Below are 19,598 nucleotides of genomic sequence, written 5' to 3'. Positions count from 1 at the left end.
TCCCACCTAAGTCCCACTCTCCATCCCCACTCCTGGAGGATGTCAGGGTGACAGAGGGCGGAGCAGAGCCGTTAAAGCTCTGTGCACCGCGGGTGGCACCTGCCTCTTTGGACCCCCCGCCAACCCCGGGCGCAGTGTTGGGGACACCCATCACGGGGACAAATGATTTACCGGGGCAGCTGCGGTCCAGGAGCACGCACAGGCCGCATCTGAGCCCCGCTCCAGCCCCGGCCTCCAGGCGGTCTGGAGCCCCCGAGGCGGGGCGGGTGTGTGACCCTCCGCGCCCGGAGAGCCCCACGCCGCCCGGGACGGCTCCTGCCGCTGGCCTCGATTTGCCTCCCAACCGTGGTGACACCGCTGACCGTCGCCATTGACCCGTAGCTCAAATAATGCTTCAGCTTCTCCAAAGCCGAGGGCCCGGCGCCGCTCCTCCCCTCCTCGTTCCCGCTCCTCGGGCCGGGCCGGGGCTCCGCGGCGCCAGGGGCTCGGCGGGCTCGGGAGGGCCCCGGAGCGGCCGCCGCCGCCGCCAGGGGCTGCCCTCGGCCCGCGGGCCCCGCCGCTGCCGCCGGCCCCGGGCGCCGCTGCCCGCCCCGCCCCGTCCCGGCACGGCACGGCGCGGCGCCCCCCAGCAGAGGGACCCGGGGAGCGGCCGGGGGTCCCGGCGCCCGGGCCGGGCCGCGCCGCCCCCCGGGCGGGGCCGGGATCGGGTTTCACATCCTGCCCCGCTCCGGGCCGAGCGGGCGGCGCGGCCGAGCGGGCCATGGCGGAGAGGTGAGTGCGGCCGCCGCGCACCTGTTGAGGCGGCGGGGGAGCCGCCGCCGCCCGCTCGGGGCCTGCCGGGCCGGCGCGGGGAGCGGGCCGGGGCCGGGCGGCGGCCGGGGCAGGGCCGGGCGAGCCGCGGGCCCCGGCGGGCAGGTGAGGGGTGGCCGGCGCCGGGCCCTGTGGCGGTGGCAGGGCCGGGCCGAGCCGGGCGGCCAACTTGTGCGAGGAGCCGCTCTCCCGCGCCGCTCCCGGGCCGCCTCCCGCCGCCCTCCCGCCTGTGGGGGCCTGGCCGCGGGGGGAAGCTCCCGCACCCGCTCGGCTCCGCCACATCGGCTCCGCGCCGGGCCCGGCCCCCCGGGGACCCGCCGGCCGCTGCCGGGACCGGGCTGTTGGCGGGTGGCCCCGGGTCTCGCTGAGCTGAGCTGGCCTGACCCTGCGCCGGAGCCCCCCGGCCTGCCTGGGCTGGGGGGGGGCTGGCGGGGCGGCGGCATCACCCGCCCCGGGGCGGGTGGCGTGTGGAGGTTGCTTTCGGTCACTTAAAAAATCCAACCCAGTTACAAAATGACACTGTTTTCCTGGTCAAGCGTAGGAGCGGCTGTTGCGCTTGACTCGCTGGGGAGCGGTGACCGGGGGGATTCGTTCTTTCCCTGGGAGCGGGTGGCAGCCAGGGTCACCTGTTGGCAGTGACAGCGGAGGGCCGGGGAGCCAGGCCACTTTCCCAGGCTGTGTCCTGCTTCCGACCAACGCGGGGGGGGTTTATGGCTCCTCCGAATAACCTCGTTCCGGGAGAATTCCTTCTGGTCGCGCTGTGCTTTGCCCTGTCGGCCAGAAGTGGTTGAATTAAGTTTGGCTCTGCGGGGAGGAAGGTGCAGAGCCTGGCTAAAAGCACTGTCCTCCCCACGGCTGATGCCAGTTGCTGTTGTGCTGTTTTGCCAGCGGTTTTTTTCGTCCTAGATGAAAAGCTCGGAACAATTTAACATTCCTGCGAGCGTGGCTCTCCCCAGGGGCACCAGATTTCAGCTGGCTTCTCACGTTCTCTTTGTCTGGGGGAGAGGAGGGAGGGCTGTGCTGGCATTTTGCCCAGTACCTGGGTGGTGGTGCAAGGTGTTTGGAATAATTTTTTATTTTTCTTGTGTTTGAAGTTGTTTGTTTTTTCTTTTTATTCTGTCTCTTCTGCATCTTCTCCAGCAGAACATGGTTTGAGTCAGTCTGTAAGAAGGAGCGTCTTGGGGATAGCAAATCCCCTTGAGTGCGGATGCAGAATACCAGAATTCACGCAGAGCAAAATGATTAGCACAGCAGCATGCTCTCCGGCTGCTAGCAGCAGCAACTCATAGCAGCTGCTTCTGCCTTCCTGCTTGTGACAGCCAAGGGCACTCGGTGCTCAGGGATAGAGATTGCATGTTGCTCACTTCAGGAGGTAAACTGGAAAACCTGCCAATGCTGCATAGATTGGGGGCTATCCTTCCATAGCCAGTGCAGCAGAGTACAGGGCTTCTTGTACTGGATTTCAGTATATTTTTTTCTAGCGTATCCCCAATGACTATTTCTTTAGTGCTTTTTGAGTTTGGTGTTTGCTGGGTTGATGAGACAGCTCTTTCCTATCAGCTGGATGGAGGCTATTTGGAGTGATGCTGAAATCACAGCGGATTATAGGAATGCAGATTTTGAAGCCAGGTTTTTGGTCGGATAGTTCACATGCCTTCTGTATTCACAACAGGTTTGCTTAGCTGAAACAGATGTCCTGGCCTTAGCGGGGAGCACATAAGCTACAGGGAGATCTGAGTATACCGGCCTGGTGCATTTTCTAACCAAGATCATTTTATGGTAGTCCTTGTGATGCAAAAGGCTGGTTTCAGTCTGACCGTTACTGGGTCTGAAGCTGAAAACCTCCTGAGAAACTTGCACGTTTAATGTGCGAACAAGACATGCAGAATCTGGTTCACTGAACGCTGCCCTGCTTTAGGGGCACAAAAGACAAATGTCTCCTATTCAACTGATTTACTTGATCTCTAGAAAAATGTAATGTGCTGTGGTGCAAAGATGAAAGGAGGAGAGACTGAGATTCCTGTAGTGAGCTGCCTAATGGGTAAGAAAATCTTGAAGATTCTGATGTATTCGAGTCTGAGCTTTGAGGCTTTTTTTTTTTTTTTTTAAATCAATCCTGCCATTCTTTTGGGGTTGTCTTCATAGGACTGGGGCAACTGCCAGCTGACAACCAGGTAGAGTTTTGTAAATGAGGGAACAGGTTTGTTTTTTTCACATTGAGCCATGGAGGAAGCACTGTTAGCATCATTGAGGGACTGTGGGAAGGACTGTAAGATCCAAATCACCTTTAATGGAATTGTTTCTGTAATTAAAGGTAACAAAGCATAAACTGATATTGGGTTTTGGCTTTTTGGCCCATGAGGGTGGGTTGTTTTTTTTTTTTTTTTCCCTTGACAGTGAAGTTTAATAAATATTCATATTCATGAACCCTTTCTTTGAAGTAACAAAAGGATGTGTTATATCTATATTTATTGATAGGTAAATGCATTAGTAAGACTACTATTTGGTTGCCATTTTACCTATGGAGAAGAAAGTTTTTCAGTTTGGACTGGCTGTTTGAATTAAACAGCCTTGGGACGTGAGTGGAGGGAGATCTTCCAGCCTGAGCCAGAAGTACTGGGGATTGCTGAAGTCCTGTTAGCTGAGTGAGTAGGACTGGGGATGGTACTGAGTGTACTTGTTCACTGGGAAACCTGCTGATCTGGCTGGCCATTTTAATTTCATTAATACAAAATATAAAGGATTCACATGCTTTATGTTCTAATTGTGGCGAATACTTTTAACTTTGTTACTGAGTCTCAGTATCTTGAATATGAGTTATTTCAGATTAATTCAGTCCTTAATTTGTCTTTGCCTGAATACTAGTTTCTGTGTTTTTTCAGAAGCTTTAATTTAGGAACAAGTGAAAACTTCCACACTTCAGCCTGCCCTGGAGCTGCTAATGGACTCCTGGTGTCTGAACTCAGCCCTGGCTTTGCAGCAAAGGGGTCTTCTGATTTTGGCAGGGCATCTGAACCTCCCGCTGTTATTCATCACAGAGCCCCCCACATCCTCTGGACTGGGTCCATGTGCCCTGTTCTGGTTTATCTTCTTCTTAAGTGGCTTAAATAAAGTCACAAGTAGATGTCCTCTCTGTAGTTAGTTGCGACTGCCGGACATGCTTCTGTTCCCAGCGGGTTGTCCCACTCTCGTCTGCTGGGTGAGCCTATTCCTGGACGAGCATTGTGGTAACTCGCTTCACAGTAAATGAGCTGGGGTAGTGAAGGTCTGTGTTTGCTCTCTGACATCAGTGGAGATAAGTGCAAGTGGGCGAGGTTATCGGCAGCCCGACCTCTGTCATGCAGTCCTGGTGTCATCCCTGATCCTCTCAACATGCTGCTGGAGCTATTGGTGAGCTTGCCAGGGCAGTTTCCTTGGGATGAAATGGTTTAGGGATGAACGACTGACTGGGTTTAAGTGGAATGAGGAGTGTGTTTTTGCTCCGGTAGCTCTGCTGGCAGAGGCAGAAGAGGGGTGACAAGCTCTGGAGGACGAGGTAGTTCTCTTGTCCAGCATCACTGCTGTATCCTTTTTTAAGCTGCTCCCATCAGCAGGCCCAGCATGGCCTGGAGCTAGCTCCTGAGGTGGAGTTGTGCCTTCAGTTACAGTGTTTGACTCTGTGCAGGCTAAGCCTGGTCCTTGGGAAACGCCTTCAGACACACAAGAGGCTTCAGATGGAAACTAATCAGAAGTTCAAAGGAAAGAAGCAGCGTTTCCTCCTTCCCTGTGATCTCCTTTCCCAGTGTTTCCATTCCTGTCCTACTACCCCAATGGCTTTCTCAGTGGATGATGCAATTAGGAGGAGATTCTTGCAAGCTTTCAGCAAGTAAATACGTCAGAATTTGAAATGCTCCATTTAGGCTCCATCAGTCCTTCCCAGGTTGAGCGCAATTATTTGTGCCTTGTTGTGACATGTATATGCTTGTGTTTCTTTAAAAAGCCCTCTGGGCAGATTCAGATAGTTAGTGAAGTGTCTCTTATTTGTTATAAATTCCAGAGCAGACACGTGGATTTGGTTTTAGCTGGGTTCATAGGGGGTTTCTCAGCTCTGCTGTTGTTACTTACGCATTTGATGTTAATTCTGCCTTTGTCAAGGTGCGCAGAAAGGCAGTTCTCTTGTAGGAAAGATGGCTTTAATGATCAAGCAATTTCTTGCATTTTTTAGTAGCTCAGTCATGAGTGTCCACTGAAGCAAGCTGTCTGTTTTTATACTTTTCATGGGGAAGAGAAGTCTTCTGCTCTAGGCAATTTCTTAAAGCAGTCAGTTTTTGAGTGGCAGAAAAGTATTAACTAAAGCAGCAGATGTGAGGTCCATCTGGCTCGTACATCTGGAATGAGATACTGCAGGTCAAGAGAAAATTTTTTTGCACTTGGTCTTTGTCTCGTGGGAGAATGGGAAAAAATACCATTATTTGGGATATATTCTCTCATCCTAATTAATGTTCCAAGCATTTGAGGTTACTGATGTAAGGAATAGGTGTTTTATATTTCCAGTTGACCAGTGAATTCCAGTGTAGCTGGTGTCAACCATCCTCTATCTACTCTCCCAAGCATTTTTGTTTGTGTGTTGTCAGCTGCCATTTTTTGGTTATGCAATGCACAGAGTCAAAAGAGGTTTGGGAAGCTTATAATGAAGATGCTGAAGATCCAGATTGCTTGTTTGCAACAAAGCATGGGAGATTGGAAAGGCCTCCATGATCCCCGGGGGAGTGTTGGTATGGCTTGTGTAGCAGCTTGAGGAGTTGGGTTGTGTCTGGCCTCCTGCAGTTACATGCTTTAGGTGAAAAGAAGGGGCTTGGGTTGGACAATATCAACTTTAGAAAATTCCCCCTCAAAAAAACAAGCTGAAAGACCAAAGTACTGGAGATGCTAATTTTTTTTTTTTTCAGGCTCCTTTGTGTTTTTTGGACTTATGGACTTGTATGAAATTCCACTGAGGGCTGCAGAGCTCTGGGGAACTTCTGAAATAGAGAGGTCTGAATAAAATTATTCATTGGCATCTTTATCAGCCAGCAGAGGCAAACAGAAGGCTGGGTCTATATAGAGGATGTATTTTCTTATCCCTCCTGTATTCTGCTTGTGTCCAGCTCCCTGAGCCAAGCTCTCACTGCACTTTGCCTTTCTCGATGGAAATTGCTCTGACCTGGGATGAAATGAAGATGACAGTGAGTGCCCCGTGCTCCCTGGACTTGTTGTGGCGTTCCTGTTTCAGCTTGGAGCAGAGGACACCTGGGCCCCTCTAAACAGACCTTTTTCTTAGCCACAGGGTTTATGATCTACCAAAACCAAACAAGCCAAGTGGGGCAGGGAAAAAAAACAACAAACCTGTGCTGGGCTCATTTGTATGTGTAACTTGGCAGATGTGGGACACTGCCATAAGGCACTTTGCTTTGGCAGATGGGGCTGTTTCCTACCTGGGCAAACAAGGTTGCTGCTTTCTGGCTGGAAACTTGTTACAGAGGCAGTAAAGACTCAGTGTAGTGTGATTTTTGTGTCATCTTGGACATCATGAACCGGTGGCCCAGGGCCAGGTGCACTGTAGCAGGAATAACTTCTTTGTCATTCTTCTGGGAAAAAAATAAACACAAGCAAAACCAAACAGAAAAAACAGATCTACAGAACAAAGAGGCTTACTGTCTCCATCACCAGTGATACCAAGAAATGCCCTGCACAATGCTGCCTGACGAGTTGGGACTGAACTCAGCAAATCTCCTTTAACCACATGGAGTTCAGCTGTTTTGGTTTTTTTGACTCTGAGGCAGTGCAGTGTCTTGCATGTGGATTTTCATGCGTAGCAGCAGCCAGAGCTCACTTTAGAAGGGAAAAATTGGTGTAAAATATTTTCAGTAGCAAAGTGACATGGTGCTTAGGGATACGGTGTAGTTGGGAGCTGTCAGTGTTAGGTTGATGGTTGGACTAGATGATCTTCAAGGTCTTTTCCAACCTTGATGACTCTGTGATTCTGTGAAGTCAGAGAAGTTATCATAGGAGGTTCTATTGCTGAATAATTAAATACAGACCCAGAGGATGCAGTGGGTGAGCAGTGCTGTGTAGTATTGCCTGGAAAGATGCCCCTCCAGAGGCTGTGGCCAGACCAGGCAGTGGATGTTGGCTGCAGTTTTCGGTGCATCTGCACTGGCAGCTGGGCTATCGGGGTGGCTGGCTTGGTTTTGCTGTCGGGACCCTGACGTGCTCCAGCCAAGTGGTCCTGGCCACCCCAGCTGTTCCAGTGCCTGGTCCTCACTCCCCAGCTGATCTGCTTGCACCCGCGTACTCCCGCACGCACCCTTATCTGTTCTGGGCTTGTCCCCCGTGTGCTTTTGGTGCTGCGTGGGAAATAGCAAGTGCGGGGTTGTTTCCAGACACAGGGTAAGCTGCAGGTGGTCACACTGTAATCCAGATCTGAGTCTCCCTTATATGTGTTTGAACAGTAACTGAAGGTCCAGCTGTTTGTTTCAACATGTTCAGTTTGTCATAAAACTGTAAATGCCATATTTGATCCTCTTTCGGTTTGGCGACTGTTTCCTCCTCATGTCTGTTGTAGTTCTTTGGTAGTCCTTTGATAGCTGCAGATAGCCAGCTGAGTATCAGCCACACTGGCTAGCTCTTCGTTGCTCCCTAGCTACAGTAATTAGGTTTGGGACTTTTTATTAGGACTTCCAAGCACTGCTCTAAGCTGTGGTGAGAGGAGAGAAGCTCCAAGTGTTTTACAAATTCTTGGTGATGAATCAACATCAAGTGAAGCAAAGAGAGATGGCGAGAGGGCTGTGAGCTGAGGCGCAGAGCCTGGCGTGTGGCCGGCATGAGGAGGGCTTAATGTATGCCTAAGGACGAATGCTAAGCACCTTGTGATATGGAGGTACATCTTCTTAGCAATTTGTACCGTTGTAATACAATGGATAGTCTGGCTGGGGTACAGCCGAGTTGCATTTAGTCAGTCTAGTAAATGAGTGTGAAGCAAGGGGCATTGGGGCTTGGAGGGCAGCCTTGTGCTTGGGTCGATGCTGCCCTTGGCTCTCCCCTGCAGTCCTGCATTAGAGCACAAATGGCAGAAGAGTTGCAGTTTTGACTTGGAAACTCGTTAGAAAGCTTGCCCTTGAAATAAGCTGCTTCAATTTTCATGAAATTAGTTTTAAAATCACTGAAAATGAGGGTGAAAAGCAAGTGCCATGGCCCTTTCTGTACTGTGGGTTTAGAAGCTGCTAAAGAAATGCCTGGTGAGTAGGTGGCAGTCTGACAGCTCAGCCTAAATTTGCTAAAGCTGTAACTTGAAATTAGTCTAAAACACAGGTTTGAGGTTCTGGAGACTGAAGGCTTTTCCGAAGCAAAAGTCTGTTTTGGGGTGGCAATAAGCATAAAAGATAGGAAAGACAGTGATGATCTGGGGGTGAAGCTGTGCACTGCTGGGCCTGGGTCCCATCACCAGAATGGTTGAGTTCACTAAAGCAAGAGAAAACTGGCTGCTGTTTAGTTAGCAAGCTGAGTTAGCTCTGTGTGGGATTTGAGGAGCTCCAGTGTCCTTGTGTGATGAGTGCTGGGGGTGCACCACGGGGAAGGAGCGTGGGGGGGACGCAGAGGGGCCCCACTCCTTCCAGCAGGAGCAAGTCATTGGATCCGCTCAGCGTACCATGATGTTATCACCCAGCCTGTCCATGGGTCGTCAGGCCAGCTTTGGACACTGTGCTGCGGGGGTGACTTTGGGTATGTTGTTGAGACTTTGGTCTTGAATGCTGAAACCCAGCTGTGACAGAGGGAGGCTGACAGCCGCTGTGGGGAAGAGTTCCCTTTGGTAGCGTACACTTTCTCAGGTTGCTCTTGTTCTTGAAACAAGGAGGTCTGTATGAGCCTGGCAAAGGGGAAGATGTCGGTGAATTCAGCTTCTCTGGCTCCCCATAACTCTTGCTCAGCAAAGTGGCCTCTTGGGGTGCGGTGGCAGTCCCCCATCAGCCCCCCAGCACTGCCTCTAATAGCTGAGCACTTGTGTGCTTAAACTTTATTTGATTTTTGGAGGGGAAAAAATCACTTGCTTTTGTCTCTGTTTGGATAAGGAAAGCTGTTGCTGAGCTGCGAGAGCTGTATGTGCACCGGGGAGAAGTTTTTCAGTAACCCAGCATTTTTGGTGCAGGGTGTGCTTGCTGCCAGGCTAGAGGAAAACTTCATCTTGGGCTACTTGCTCTGTTGGCCCTGCTGTCTCTGGAGCATGAAGCAAAGACTGCAGGTGGAAAAGGGTGGACAGCATGGTGATCACCAAGTAGCTCAGTGAAACAGCCCGGAGTTCGGCTCAAAATGTAACAATGGGCAACTTTCAGTGGTTGATGTGCTCATTCCTGCCTGGCCTGGATGGCTCGGGCAGTGAGCTGTGCTTGGGGCGTGTTGATTTTGGGCTGCGTCCTCCACCAGAGGCTCTTTGGGGAAGAGCACAGTTTCCTATTTGAGAGTGTCTCCTGATACCACCTACATTTTGTACTCTGGGTGCTGAAATAAAATAGCCCTTGCAGCTGGCTCTGGCAGTTCTGTTACTGCAGTCCTGGCAGTAAGCGCAGCGCCTGACCGAAGTGGAGTTTGGCCCCCAGGAACGGCACGCTGTGGGCCCTTGGCATGGGCAGGGGAGGGCATGTGTTTAATTCCTCTTACCCTGCTCAAATCTCTACTATTTGCAGCAGCAGCCATATCTTCAAGTGAATGTGTGGAGATGGTCAGAGAACAGGCAAGTTTCTTGTGGGGCTGCCTGCGGTGCTGCTTGCTTGCTCTCCACATCCCAGCCAGACCTGGGTTAAACCTGGAGTCTCTGTGGACTGCAGAGAGGATTTGAGGGGTTTTACATGAATTAACAGTATTCCCCTGAAATTACCATTTTGGGCCTGTTACTTGCGGTAGGAACTTGTGCTGCTTTGCCTATAGAGCTGTAGCTGTAAACCCTCCTAATGGTGTGGCTGTTTCCCCTGGGAAAGGCAAACGACATCCATGAGCATAAACAGCTTTAATGGTGAGATGTGTCTGTACTAGAGCTTGGACTGCTCTGTTGGTCCTCAGGGAAGTGCAGCCTTTCATTAGGATAAGCAGTATGAGGGCTCATGGACAAAGAGCAATGTCAGTGTAGCTGGCTGTGAAAACTGGGTGCTGCTGGGGGGCATTCAGCCAGCCCCTTTCTGGGGTGCAGCCCTGTCGTGGCAGAGCTTTCCGTGCTGCTCAAGATGCAGAAGAGTATCAGGCTTCATCTCTTTCAACTTTGCACATAAGCTGTGACAGAAGACATCAAGAAGGGTAATCAACAACTGGGAGATGCAAACCCTCTTTTTTTCTTGTGCTTCAGGTAAAAATTGATAGGTGAATTTTAAATTTAAAAAATAAAAACCTTTTGCTGATTAAACAAACTGCAGAACAGGTTAGCAATTGGGCCCTGCCTCTTGTCTTGGCAGGAGCTGTGCAGGCCTTGACCACAGCTGTGTGCTCAGTGATGCTGAAAACAAGGGAGAAGGTCCAGGCTGTGGCTGCTCCCTAGAAGTGAGATGCTGCCACAGACTGCTGCTCTCTGGGATCTTGGCTGCCCTTTGCTGTGGTCCTGTAGTCCCCCAGGAAGGAGGAGCCTTGACCCCTCTGCCTCTCATCTGGTGGGTGCCTTAGGAGGTACTTTGGTCACATAATGTGTTTCCAGCTGGGAACACATCTCAGTTTGGGCATCTGGAAGGTGGGAATATGCAGTTACCTGTGAAAACTTAGTGCGTGTGTGCCCAGGAACAGTCACGGTAGCTACGAGCCTGTGGTTATGATGGGCTCTTTGACTGGCAGCCTTGTACGGCTCTGTCCCTTTGCTAAAGAGTGGCTGATAGGACCAGAGGTGGTATGGAAGTTATTTGGTGATGACATTGATGGCTCAGGAGGAATGGATACCTCCACCAAGAAAAGATCAAAGACTTTTTTTTTTTTTCTTTTAAAGAAATACAGAAACAAAAGGAAATGTGTAGAGGAAAGAAGGCTGGTGGAGTGAGAAGGATGTTGGTCAAAAAGGGGAAGCTGTGTCCATAAGAAGACCAAAAAAAGTATCCATTTCAGCAGATCATCTGTTAAATCAAAATAAGGCAGGCCAGAATAAGACTTTGGACGAGTAAATTTGCCAAATACGATTAATTTTAAAATGCATCAGAAACCTTTTGGAGGCAGGTAGCAGAAGAGATCAAGGTGTGAGAGGTATGGAAGATAAAGCCGTCACAGAAAAATCTAAACCATTTTTTAGCTGTCTTGACTCCCATGGAGGAGCTTTGTAGCTTTGCAAACTACAAACTCGCTACAAAAGAGCTGTCTGAGAAGTTGTCTCGCATTGCATGTCAGTAGAAATAGCTTTAGAGCAAACAGAAGAACTGATAAGAAACTGTAAGAAACAGCGTTTACTCAAGAGCAATGTAGAATCTTAAATCTGAAATTGCTGAGATACTTTTGTCTGTATCCTGTTGCTTAAGTGCTCTTGGTATTGCAGAAATTGATGGTGGCAAATGCGATGGCTTTTCTGAAGAGGGGGGATCTTGGGGAAATGAGGGAGGTAACATATCAGGTGGCTCAATATCTGTGCCAGGTGCACTGCTGGAGAGGACCCACCAGACTGGTGGGTCTCATCTCTGTGTCTGGGCCTCTGCAGTGAAGAACAAGATCACTGAAGGCATGGCCAAGCACAGCTGCTTGGAAAACAGTTAACAGGGCTAACATAAAGGCAAGCCCTGCCTCATGGACCTGCTGGAGCTTGGTGTGCACGTGGGTAGCAGGATTTCATATGTCTGGGTTTTCAAGCAGCTTTTGATAAGCTTCTCCACCAGAGGATTTTAAGAAACTGAGTCATCGGGGGCATGGAGGAAAGGGCTTGTTATGGTCTGAGAGCTGGTGAAAGTATAAGATGCAAAGGGTAGGGCTTAACAGTTGTTTTTCAGCATGGGTAAGAATCAGAATCAGCAGTGAGGTCCTAGAGACTGGTCCTGGGACTGGTTTTCATCATAGAATGGTTTGAGTTGAAAGGGACCTTAAAGATCATCTAGTTCCACCCCCCCAGCCACAGCAGGGACACCTTCCACTAAGACCAGGTTGCTCAAAGCCCCGTCCAACCTGGCCTTGAACCCTTCCAGGGAGGGGGCAGCCACAGCTTCTCTGGGAAACCTGTGCCAGTGTCTCACCACTATGAGGTCATCCTATGGGTGAGCAGAGACATGGAGGGGTGTAATGAAATCCCCAGGTTTGCAGAGGATACTCAATTCCTTCAGGTGATTGGATACCTCACTGAAGGTGAGGAAATCCAGAAGGACCTCACAGAACTGAGCAAGTGGACAAATAAGTGGCAGATGAACTTCAGTGTAGGAAAATGTGGGGTATCCATAGGGGGAAATTATCTATACCAAGCCTGCATGATGCTGAACCTGGAACTAGTGGTTACAGCACAGGAAGATGCTTGGGGTCATCATCGGCAGTTCTCTGAAATCGTCAGCTCGGTGTGCAATGTTAGCCAAAAAAGCCAATAAATTTTGGTCACCGTCAGCAAGGGAGATAATAACAAAGCAGAGGGCATAATTTTGACCCTCTATGACATCTTGGTGTATATCTTGGGGGCTGCGTGCAGTTCTGGTTTCTGCATCTTGAGGACATTGGTGTTGGAGAGGCTGTAGAGAGGACAATTAAAATGACTCAGGGACAGAGCTGAGGGCAGCTGCTTTATGAGAAGAGAGAAAAATTTGGGACTCTTTGGTTTGAAATAGAAGTCTGGTGTAGCATATGATCAAAGTATACAAAATCATAAAGGCACTGATTAAGTTGAATTTTGTCTACTAAGTCTTGTGGCACTAGAATCAGGGGCACTTGATGAAACATGTAGGAGATTGGTTTAAAGCAGGTAGAGGAAGTACTTTTACTTTATACAACATGTGATGAACTTCTGAATTCATTGTCCTGGGGGGTTGTGCTTACAAAAAGCATTTGGGTAAACTTATAGACAGGCAGTCTGAAACAGATACTAGCAAGAATAGCCAGGGATGTAGCATCTGTAATACAAGTGTGGATTCTGGGGGAGTAAGGAAGAAGATGGAGAGAGGGTGTGATCAGGCTCATGTGCTCTGCCTAACAAACCTCTCCTGTTGTCCCGGCTGTGGACAGGGTGGAGGGACAGCTGGTTTCGTGTATCTTGTATTCTTGAAAGTTTCCAGAAACTAACATTAAGTAGGAACATAGATAGATATGACATGTTGTGGAAGAGCCAGCATGGCTTTTGTAGACTGAAATTGAGCCATTGGTGACTTCATTGGTACTTGGAAGGTGTTTGCCTGTGGTCTAGTGGACCTCTCTGAAAGGTTTCAGCACAGGGTATCCAAGAAAAGTCCATCACGGGATGCATGGGTGAATAAATGGTTAAAAGATAGGCTCTGAAGATGAGGAGTAGACTGTCAGACTGCACAGTGGAGGGCAGTCCCTCAGGGAGCCAGGCTGGGATCTCTGCCACTCGCAGCATTCCTACGTGACCTAGGAAAAGGGATGAAAGCAATGGCTGGGGAAGGGCATGCTGCGGTCCATGCGCACAGTGATGGGCTCTGAGGAAACAAGGCAAAAAATCTTGAGCACTGAAATTCAGAAATGAGGTTGGAGTAAGAGGTGTTTCTGCAAAAGTATCGGCTGGTGTTCACACCACCACTGTGGTCTGCTGTCACATTGAATATTGAGTGTCAGGTCATCCCATCTCACAAAATACCTTGCTTCTAACTCGGGAAGTAGGATGAGTCCCTCTGTGGTTTTTTGCTGTTATTTTTTTTATCAGTGGCAAATACTATGTACTGGAAGCAGATGAGGACTATCTAGGTGGACATCAAATATAAGGGGAAGTTGAATGTGGTCCAGGTCTTTGCACCAATCCATCGGCAGTGCTGTAAAAGAAGGACAGAGAGCACTGCCCACTTGGACAGTTTTCTGAATTTGCCCCTTTTTGCTGCCTTCCTTGCCTCTTCTGAAAGTGAAAAGCTCAGTTTTGGGCTGAACACAAGCTAATAAATGCTTGGGTTTTTGGTGAGAGAAAGCAAAAGGAACTTGTTTTGGGCACCAAATCAAAAAGTAAATTGTTCTCACACCACTGTTCGCTGTTACCATGTATAGCAATTACTGCCATGGCAACAGATATTTTCAAGACCCAGCCAAGATCTTCCAGGGCTGCAACATAACTTCTGATACTTGCTCATTGTGGTGCTATTAATAACTGTGTTTTTCCCCCCCTCGTAGCCAGGAAGTTTCTTCTTCCTCATGTACCAAGTGCGAGGGATAAGCTCATTTTAAATCCATTGTGGGGAGAAGTGACACTGGGGATTTCCTGCATTTTTTTATTTTTTTTTTTGTTCTGGAGATCCTGTCTAGTGCTGCCAGCTCTGCAGCCACCTCCTGAGCTGAGCTGTCTCTCTCTTGTGCTACTTGTAAGAAAGCCCAGTCTGAATCTTTTTATTTCTTTTCTTTTTTTTTTTTTTCTTTTCCCCCTTAAACCAGGACAAACAGATGACACATATTTACTGTTCCAGCTATGCTTCAGTGTTTATTTCAGGCTGACTTGGTCAAGGGGAGGAGCTGCTGCCAATTAAACATGATCTGGGCCAGGCTCTGGTCTGAACAACTCCTTCACTTATCTCCCAGTCATTAAACAAGATAAATCCTGTGTATTCAAATTTGTGTTTTGACTGTTCTTGGCAGTAGTTGAATTTAGCTGTGTTTAAAACCCCCAAGTGCACATTCACCTTTTCCCAGCCACACTAGCATGCTCATATGAATCTCCTTTGAGTTGGAAGCATGTCAGAAATGCCATCGCCGGGTCTTTTGGCACCTGCTGAGGAGTTGTGGAAAAGGTGGGACTTGGGCCTTTGTTCATGCCGCAATCCTACCAACCTCTCTGGAGGAGTGGAAGAAATGAGCATGTGCCCTGCAAAAGGTTGGTCCAAGGCAGGAACTAATTCAGTCGTGTCCACAGGGAGTGACTGCGTCCGTCTTCTGTTGCTACTTTACCTGTTTCTGAGGAGGGTCCATTGTATGCAGTGTCACTGGAGGTGCTGCTAAGGGCTGTGGCTCCCTGGGGAGGCAGCGCATGTGATGCAGGAGTTGAGCAGAGTGAGCCTGGGTGGGATGGTTCCAGCTCACAGAGCCCAGCTGGTTTTTCTCCTGGACATCTCCAAGAAACAACTGAGACCCTTTTTGAGAGCTTCTGGTGACGGACACAGTTATTCTCCAGTAACTGGCTTCTTGCAAAGCCAGGCAGATTTTGGGCTTTAACTAATTGTGCTTTGTTCTGACATGTGAGATTGCAGAGATGTTCAGTTTTAAAAAGGCTGTGACTGTTTTAAGGCAAGGTTGAGCGACTGTTGTTGTTTCTCATTAAATCAAGCCGGATCTTGTTAATGACAAAGCACCAGGACTGTACATAAGTAGTATTTTTGTTTATTTCGAGTTTGAAGGTGTTACTGTAGTCACTGATATCTTACAGATGCAAGTGTGTAGGACACAAAGCAGAGGTTAAAATCCATACGGGATGTGATTCCTACCCACGCCATAACATTTTGGAGACAATCGGGAAAAGAATGTCAGTTCAGGGCAACGGTTAAACACGCCTTTCCTTTTGGAGGAAGCTTTTTTCATGGTTTATTACATCAGAATCAAAAACAATGGGAAAAAATCAAGCACAGGCTGTGTTTTTCATCTCTGACTGGTAATTCACTCATCGATATGTGAGATTTTCAGAGATAGAAGTGTGCTTGGAGCTGGGAACAGTGTGCTGCTCGGCGGGGCAAGTGTGTGGGAGGGGGAACCTGTGGGAGGGGACTGATGCTGTGAGGTCCAGTTCGTTGACTTCACAGCATCCTTACTGTCATGTGTGATGTGCTTTTTGTTCAGTGATTCCTGTAGGCAAAATAAATGTAAGAAATTAATTTCTCATGGAAAAGAGGTTTTTTTGTTTATTGTTTTATGAAGGGTTTATGGACTCTGTGGCTTAGGTTTTTGGTTATTTATTTACTGCTTCTTTTCCCTTGCTAGAGGAAATTAATGTGCTTTGGGCTGGGGAAAATGATGACTCTGAAGTAGCTCCTGTGCACAGAGTCCTGTCAGGATGAGTTTCCTGATGGCAGCACGGGGTTCAGGGGAGGGTTATTTGTTAGCTGTGTTTCCTATTGCCTTTGACTCGCTGCCAAATTCCTCTGCCACCCGGCATTGTAGCGGTTAACTTGAGTCACGCTTAACAAGCTTGGACAGCTAAGACTTTCAAGAGCTGCTGTGCATTTGTTCATGCTTAGTTTTTTCAACAGAGTCGACAGAGACAGCTGCAGCCAGAGAGCTTTGCCGAAGAATGAAATGGCCTAAAAAAGTTGTGATGAAACACTGTTATCTTTGTTTTATACTTTGAGCCACCAGTGTCTTGTGGGCTCTGCTAGCTGAGAAATAACCCGGGCCCTTGCAAACCGCGTCTGTGTTGTGCATGAGTTTTCAAGAGACTCTGTGTTTCAGCTAATAAATGACTGGCAGCCCTTTAAATGAAGAGAGACAGAGGGCCATTATTTTGCTAATGCCACGCATTTAGGAATGTCCTGCCTCAGATATGTAGCTTTGCAGATGGGTGGTTGAAAGCCTTATGCTCTGCCATCCTGCTGTTTGTAGGCTGTCAACAGCTGGCGCCCTCGGTGATGCTGGCATCTTCCGTGACACGGGGCCGTTTGTGTATGGCCTGGCCTTGCAGGTGCTCCACCCTGTAATTACAACCTTGGTCTGCTCCTGCACCTCATTTAGAAAAGCTGAAGTTGTGGTGGGTTTTTTGGGGTATGGTGGAGTTATTTTAGACTTGAGGTGAGTGTCCCAAGGGATCCTTTCAGTCCCTGCCCCTGCATGCTCTTGCTAAGGTGGCTGCTGGGTCTTGAGGCACCAGCTGATGGGTTTCCCTTTTCTGGTTTTGTAGATTTTTTTTTTTTTTTTTTCTGCTTGTCTTCCCAGTCTTCACTCAGGGACGTAATTCAGAAAACGTTTTCTCCTTGTTGCTCAGTGTTCCCTTGTGTAGTAAGCAAACATCTCTGTGTCTGGTGTAAACGAGCCTCTGGCACTTGGCTGTTTGCTTGGCTCCATCGTGGCTGCTACAGGCTCTTTCTTCTTCCTTTCAATTAAGATGGTAGAAAAATTGTTCTTCTTTTCCTCTCCTGTATGGGGAAACTATATGCCCAGTAGCACTGCAGCATGTTTGTGGCTGTGCAACACCTTGCATGGTTTCACTAACCCCAGGATGATCTGTCCGTGCACAGAAATTATGAAAATCAGTTGGGTGCAGAGTTAATGCTGCAGAATCATGTTCCTTGCAGTGTGAATGATGTGCGCTGCTGCCGGGGTGGTGAAACAGTTGCAGGGTTTATGTGGTGGGGCAGATTTTCTGGAACAGCTTCTGATTGTGGAGCCTCCTGTTCCTGGGCTGCTCTCCTTGAGATCAGCCAGCCGAGGCAGCAGCTGCAGGGTCCCCAGCTGCAAGGGCTTTGTGGCAATGCCGAAGAGGAATCCCTGAAATCGGTAGCAGTGATATAGAGGCTGTGAAGAGTGAATCTGTCCTGAGGCAGTTGGGCAGCAAGCTAGATAAATCAGGACGTTTGTCAGTAACTCCTGGAATGACAGAGGGGGCAGCGGGTGCTGCTGTGTCCTTGAAATAGCAGGGATGTCATCTGGGTGACATTACTTGCTTTGGCATAGGGAGAGCACTTGGCGTGTGCTGCTTCTCCAGGGCTCTGGGCTTTTGCCCTTCATCCTTTTGGCAGGTGCATCTTCTCCGCCTCGTTCCTGCAGCCATATCAGCATGGCATTCTTTGCCCAGGGCACAGCCTTGTCAGCGCTGGGAAATGTTGCCCTGCTTAGGTCTGATTTACTTCTGTTTGGTGCTTGCGAGAGGTGCGGGGGACTTAGAGGTTTGTGGAAACAGGAACAAGCCATGTTCAGCTTTCTGCTCTCTGACCAGGGTTTCAGTCAGCGGATAGCCCCGTGGTGCTGGGGCTCCTTGGGTCCAGGAGGCTTGTGCATGGGTTCCAGCACTGTCCCTTCCTTTTGCTGTGTGTCCATCCCCCTGATAAAAACAGAAATGGCCCAGGCCTGATTTTAGGGTTACATTCATGCTGGGAGGCTGTTAGGTGCTTTGGGTCCCATCTTGGGCAGATCTTGTATGACTCAGTGCCAGCACATGCTCCCAGAGGTGGATAAAGCCCAACTCTGCTCTGGCTGGAAGCATCTGTCTTAGCTTGGCATGTCCCAAGAAGACAGGAGGAGAAAGCCCATGTGTGACCTTGGGTACCTCACTGGAGATCTGCAGCCTGAAAGGGTCCGGCTGGTGCAGCCGGCGATGGCTTCACGTGAAGTACTGGCTGTCCGCTTTGGTGGGGCCGTGTGCAGGTGGGATGACCACAGTGACACTCACTGAGCTGTGCTTACAGCATACGTGCCTGTACAAATCCTCCTTGAAACCGGGGTCATCAACTCTGGGGGCAAGGGGAAGGCATCAGGCTGCTGCCCTGGGCCTGAGCTCGGGATGCCTCGGTGGGGCAGCACCGGGGGATGGCGGGAGGGCAGGATACGCCCCAGCTGTCATGCTCGGTTGTTGCTGAACTCTCAGGTTGTCCTGTAATGTCTTCACCTAAGCAGCTGTGAAGTATTTCTTCTCTAGGATATTGCTAAAATTGGGGTTTTTCCATGCAAATCCTGTTTGTTGGGGACACAGTCTGGTTACAGGTGTGATGAGGCGGGTTGCAGTCACAACGGACCTGACCACGTGTCCTGGGATTGATGCGGCCCCTGGCTGGGTAGGTGGGAGGACAGCACTGAGCTGTGCCAGGCCTCAGCTCCCCTCCAGGGCACCCCGTGCCCTCTGGGCAGGGACTGGTTGGCTGGCACTGAGCCTCCCCCACAGCTGCCTCCCCTCCAGCAGCTAGGATTTGGATGGGGCTATGGATCCATGCAGTACATTTTGGAAGGAGAGAGAGGGGATGAAAACTGCCAATACTTTTTTTTTTCTTCCTTCTGAAACTTGTTCTCAAATGCTCAGCCCTTAAAAGGAAAAACGACTCTGCTTTTAAGCCTTCACTGAGCTTAGGAGGTGCCGCTGCGTCTGGGGCAAAGCAGAGCTTTAGGGAGGCTGTTTAAGGATTGGGAGTTTGGGCCCGGCTCTGACATACAAAATGAAAACTCCAGCCGTGGTGGCAGGAGAGATTCAGGGGATGCCCTGGCAGCAGCTCGAGGGCTGGATGGGTTGTGTGGGCAGATCCTGTACCCCAAGGAAACTGGCTTGCTGCTCCATTGTGGCCTGGGGCTCATGCTCCACAAGAGATTTTGTTCCCCAGTCATGTAAAAAAAAAAAACAAACCCTGGGTCAGCTGGGACAGACGCCCGGGAGAGGCTGTCCAGCTGGATCTGTGTCCCTGGCCAGCTTGGGCACCCTTACAAAGAGCAGAGGGAAGCTCCTGTAACCTTTTTGATGCTTTATGCTTTTTGACATCTTATGTCTTTCACCTTCTGCCCAGGCTGCAGCGGCCACAGCTGGTCTCTAGCCATACTGCAGTCAGAGGTGCTCGCCCTCGCTGACAATTTGGGGACAGAGAAGTGAGCGAGTCCCTTGGTCTTCAAGGGAGCAGGAGGTCCTTTCCTCGGGCACAGCAGCCAGCCCCATTCTGTGCCTCTGACAGAGGAGCTGCAGCAGGAGGCTGTGCTTACCCTGGCTTTGCAGGCACAGGCAGGGCTAT

General features: G+C 49.8%; 1 protein-coding gene across 2 annotated transcripts in view; it reads left to right on the top strand.

Annotated features, from left to right (window-relative positions):
- The first annotated feature begins 617 nt into the window (after positions 1-617).
- The window catches only part of LOC141951587 (rho GTPase-activating protein 39-like), a 56,560-nt gene continuing 37,579 nt past the window's right edge, over positions 618-19,598 (top strand). Inside the window, exon 1 of one of the 2 annotated variants that reach the window (XM_074888047.1) lies at positions 618-771. In XM_074888047.1, coding sequence (XP_074744148.1) covers positions 761-771 — 11 coding nt within the window. In that variant the 5' untranslated portion in view covers positions 618-760. Of the gene's footprint in view, positions 772-14,585; positions 14,783-19,598 lie in introns of those variants that run through there. The other variant, XM_074888046.1, reaches the window with a different exon arrangement.

The sequence above is a fragment of the Strix uralensis genome, chromosome 18, assembly GCF_047716275.1.
Source record: "Strix uralensis isolate ZFMK-TIS-50842 chromosome 18, bStrUra1, whole genome shotgun sequence".
In the NCBI taxonomy this organism is placed as follows: domain Eukaryota; kingdom Metazoa; phylum Chordata; class Aves; order Strigiformes; family Strigidae; genus Strix; species Strix uralensis.
This window is presented reverse-complemented; position numbering and strand designations above follow the sequence as displayed.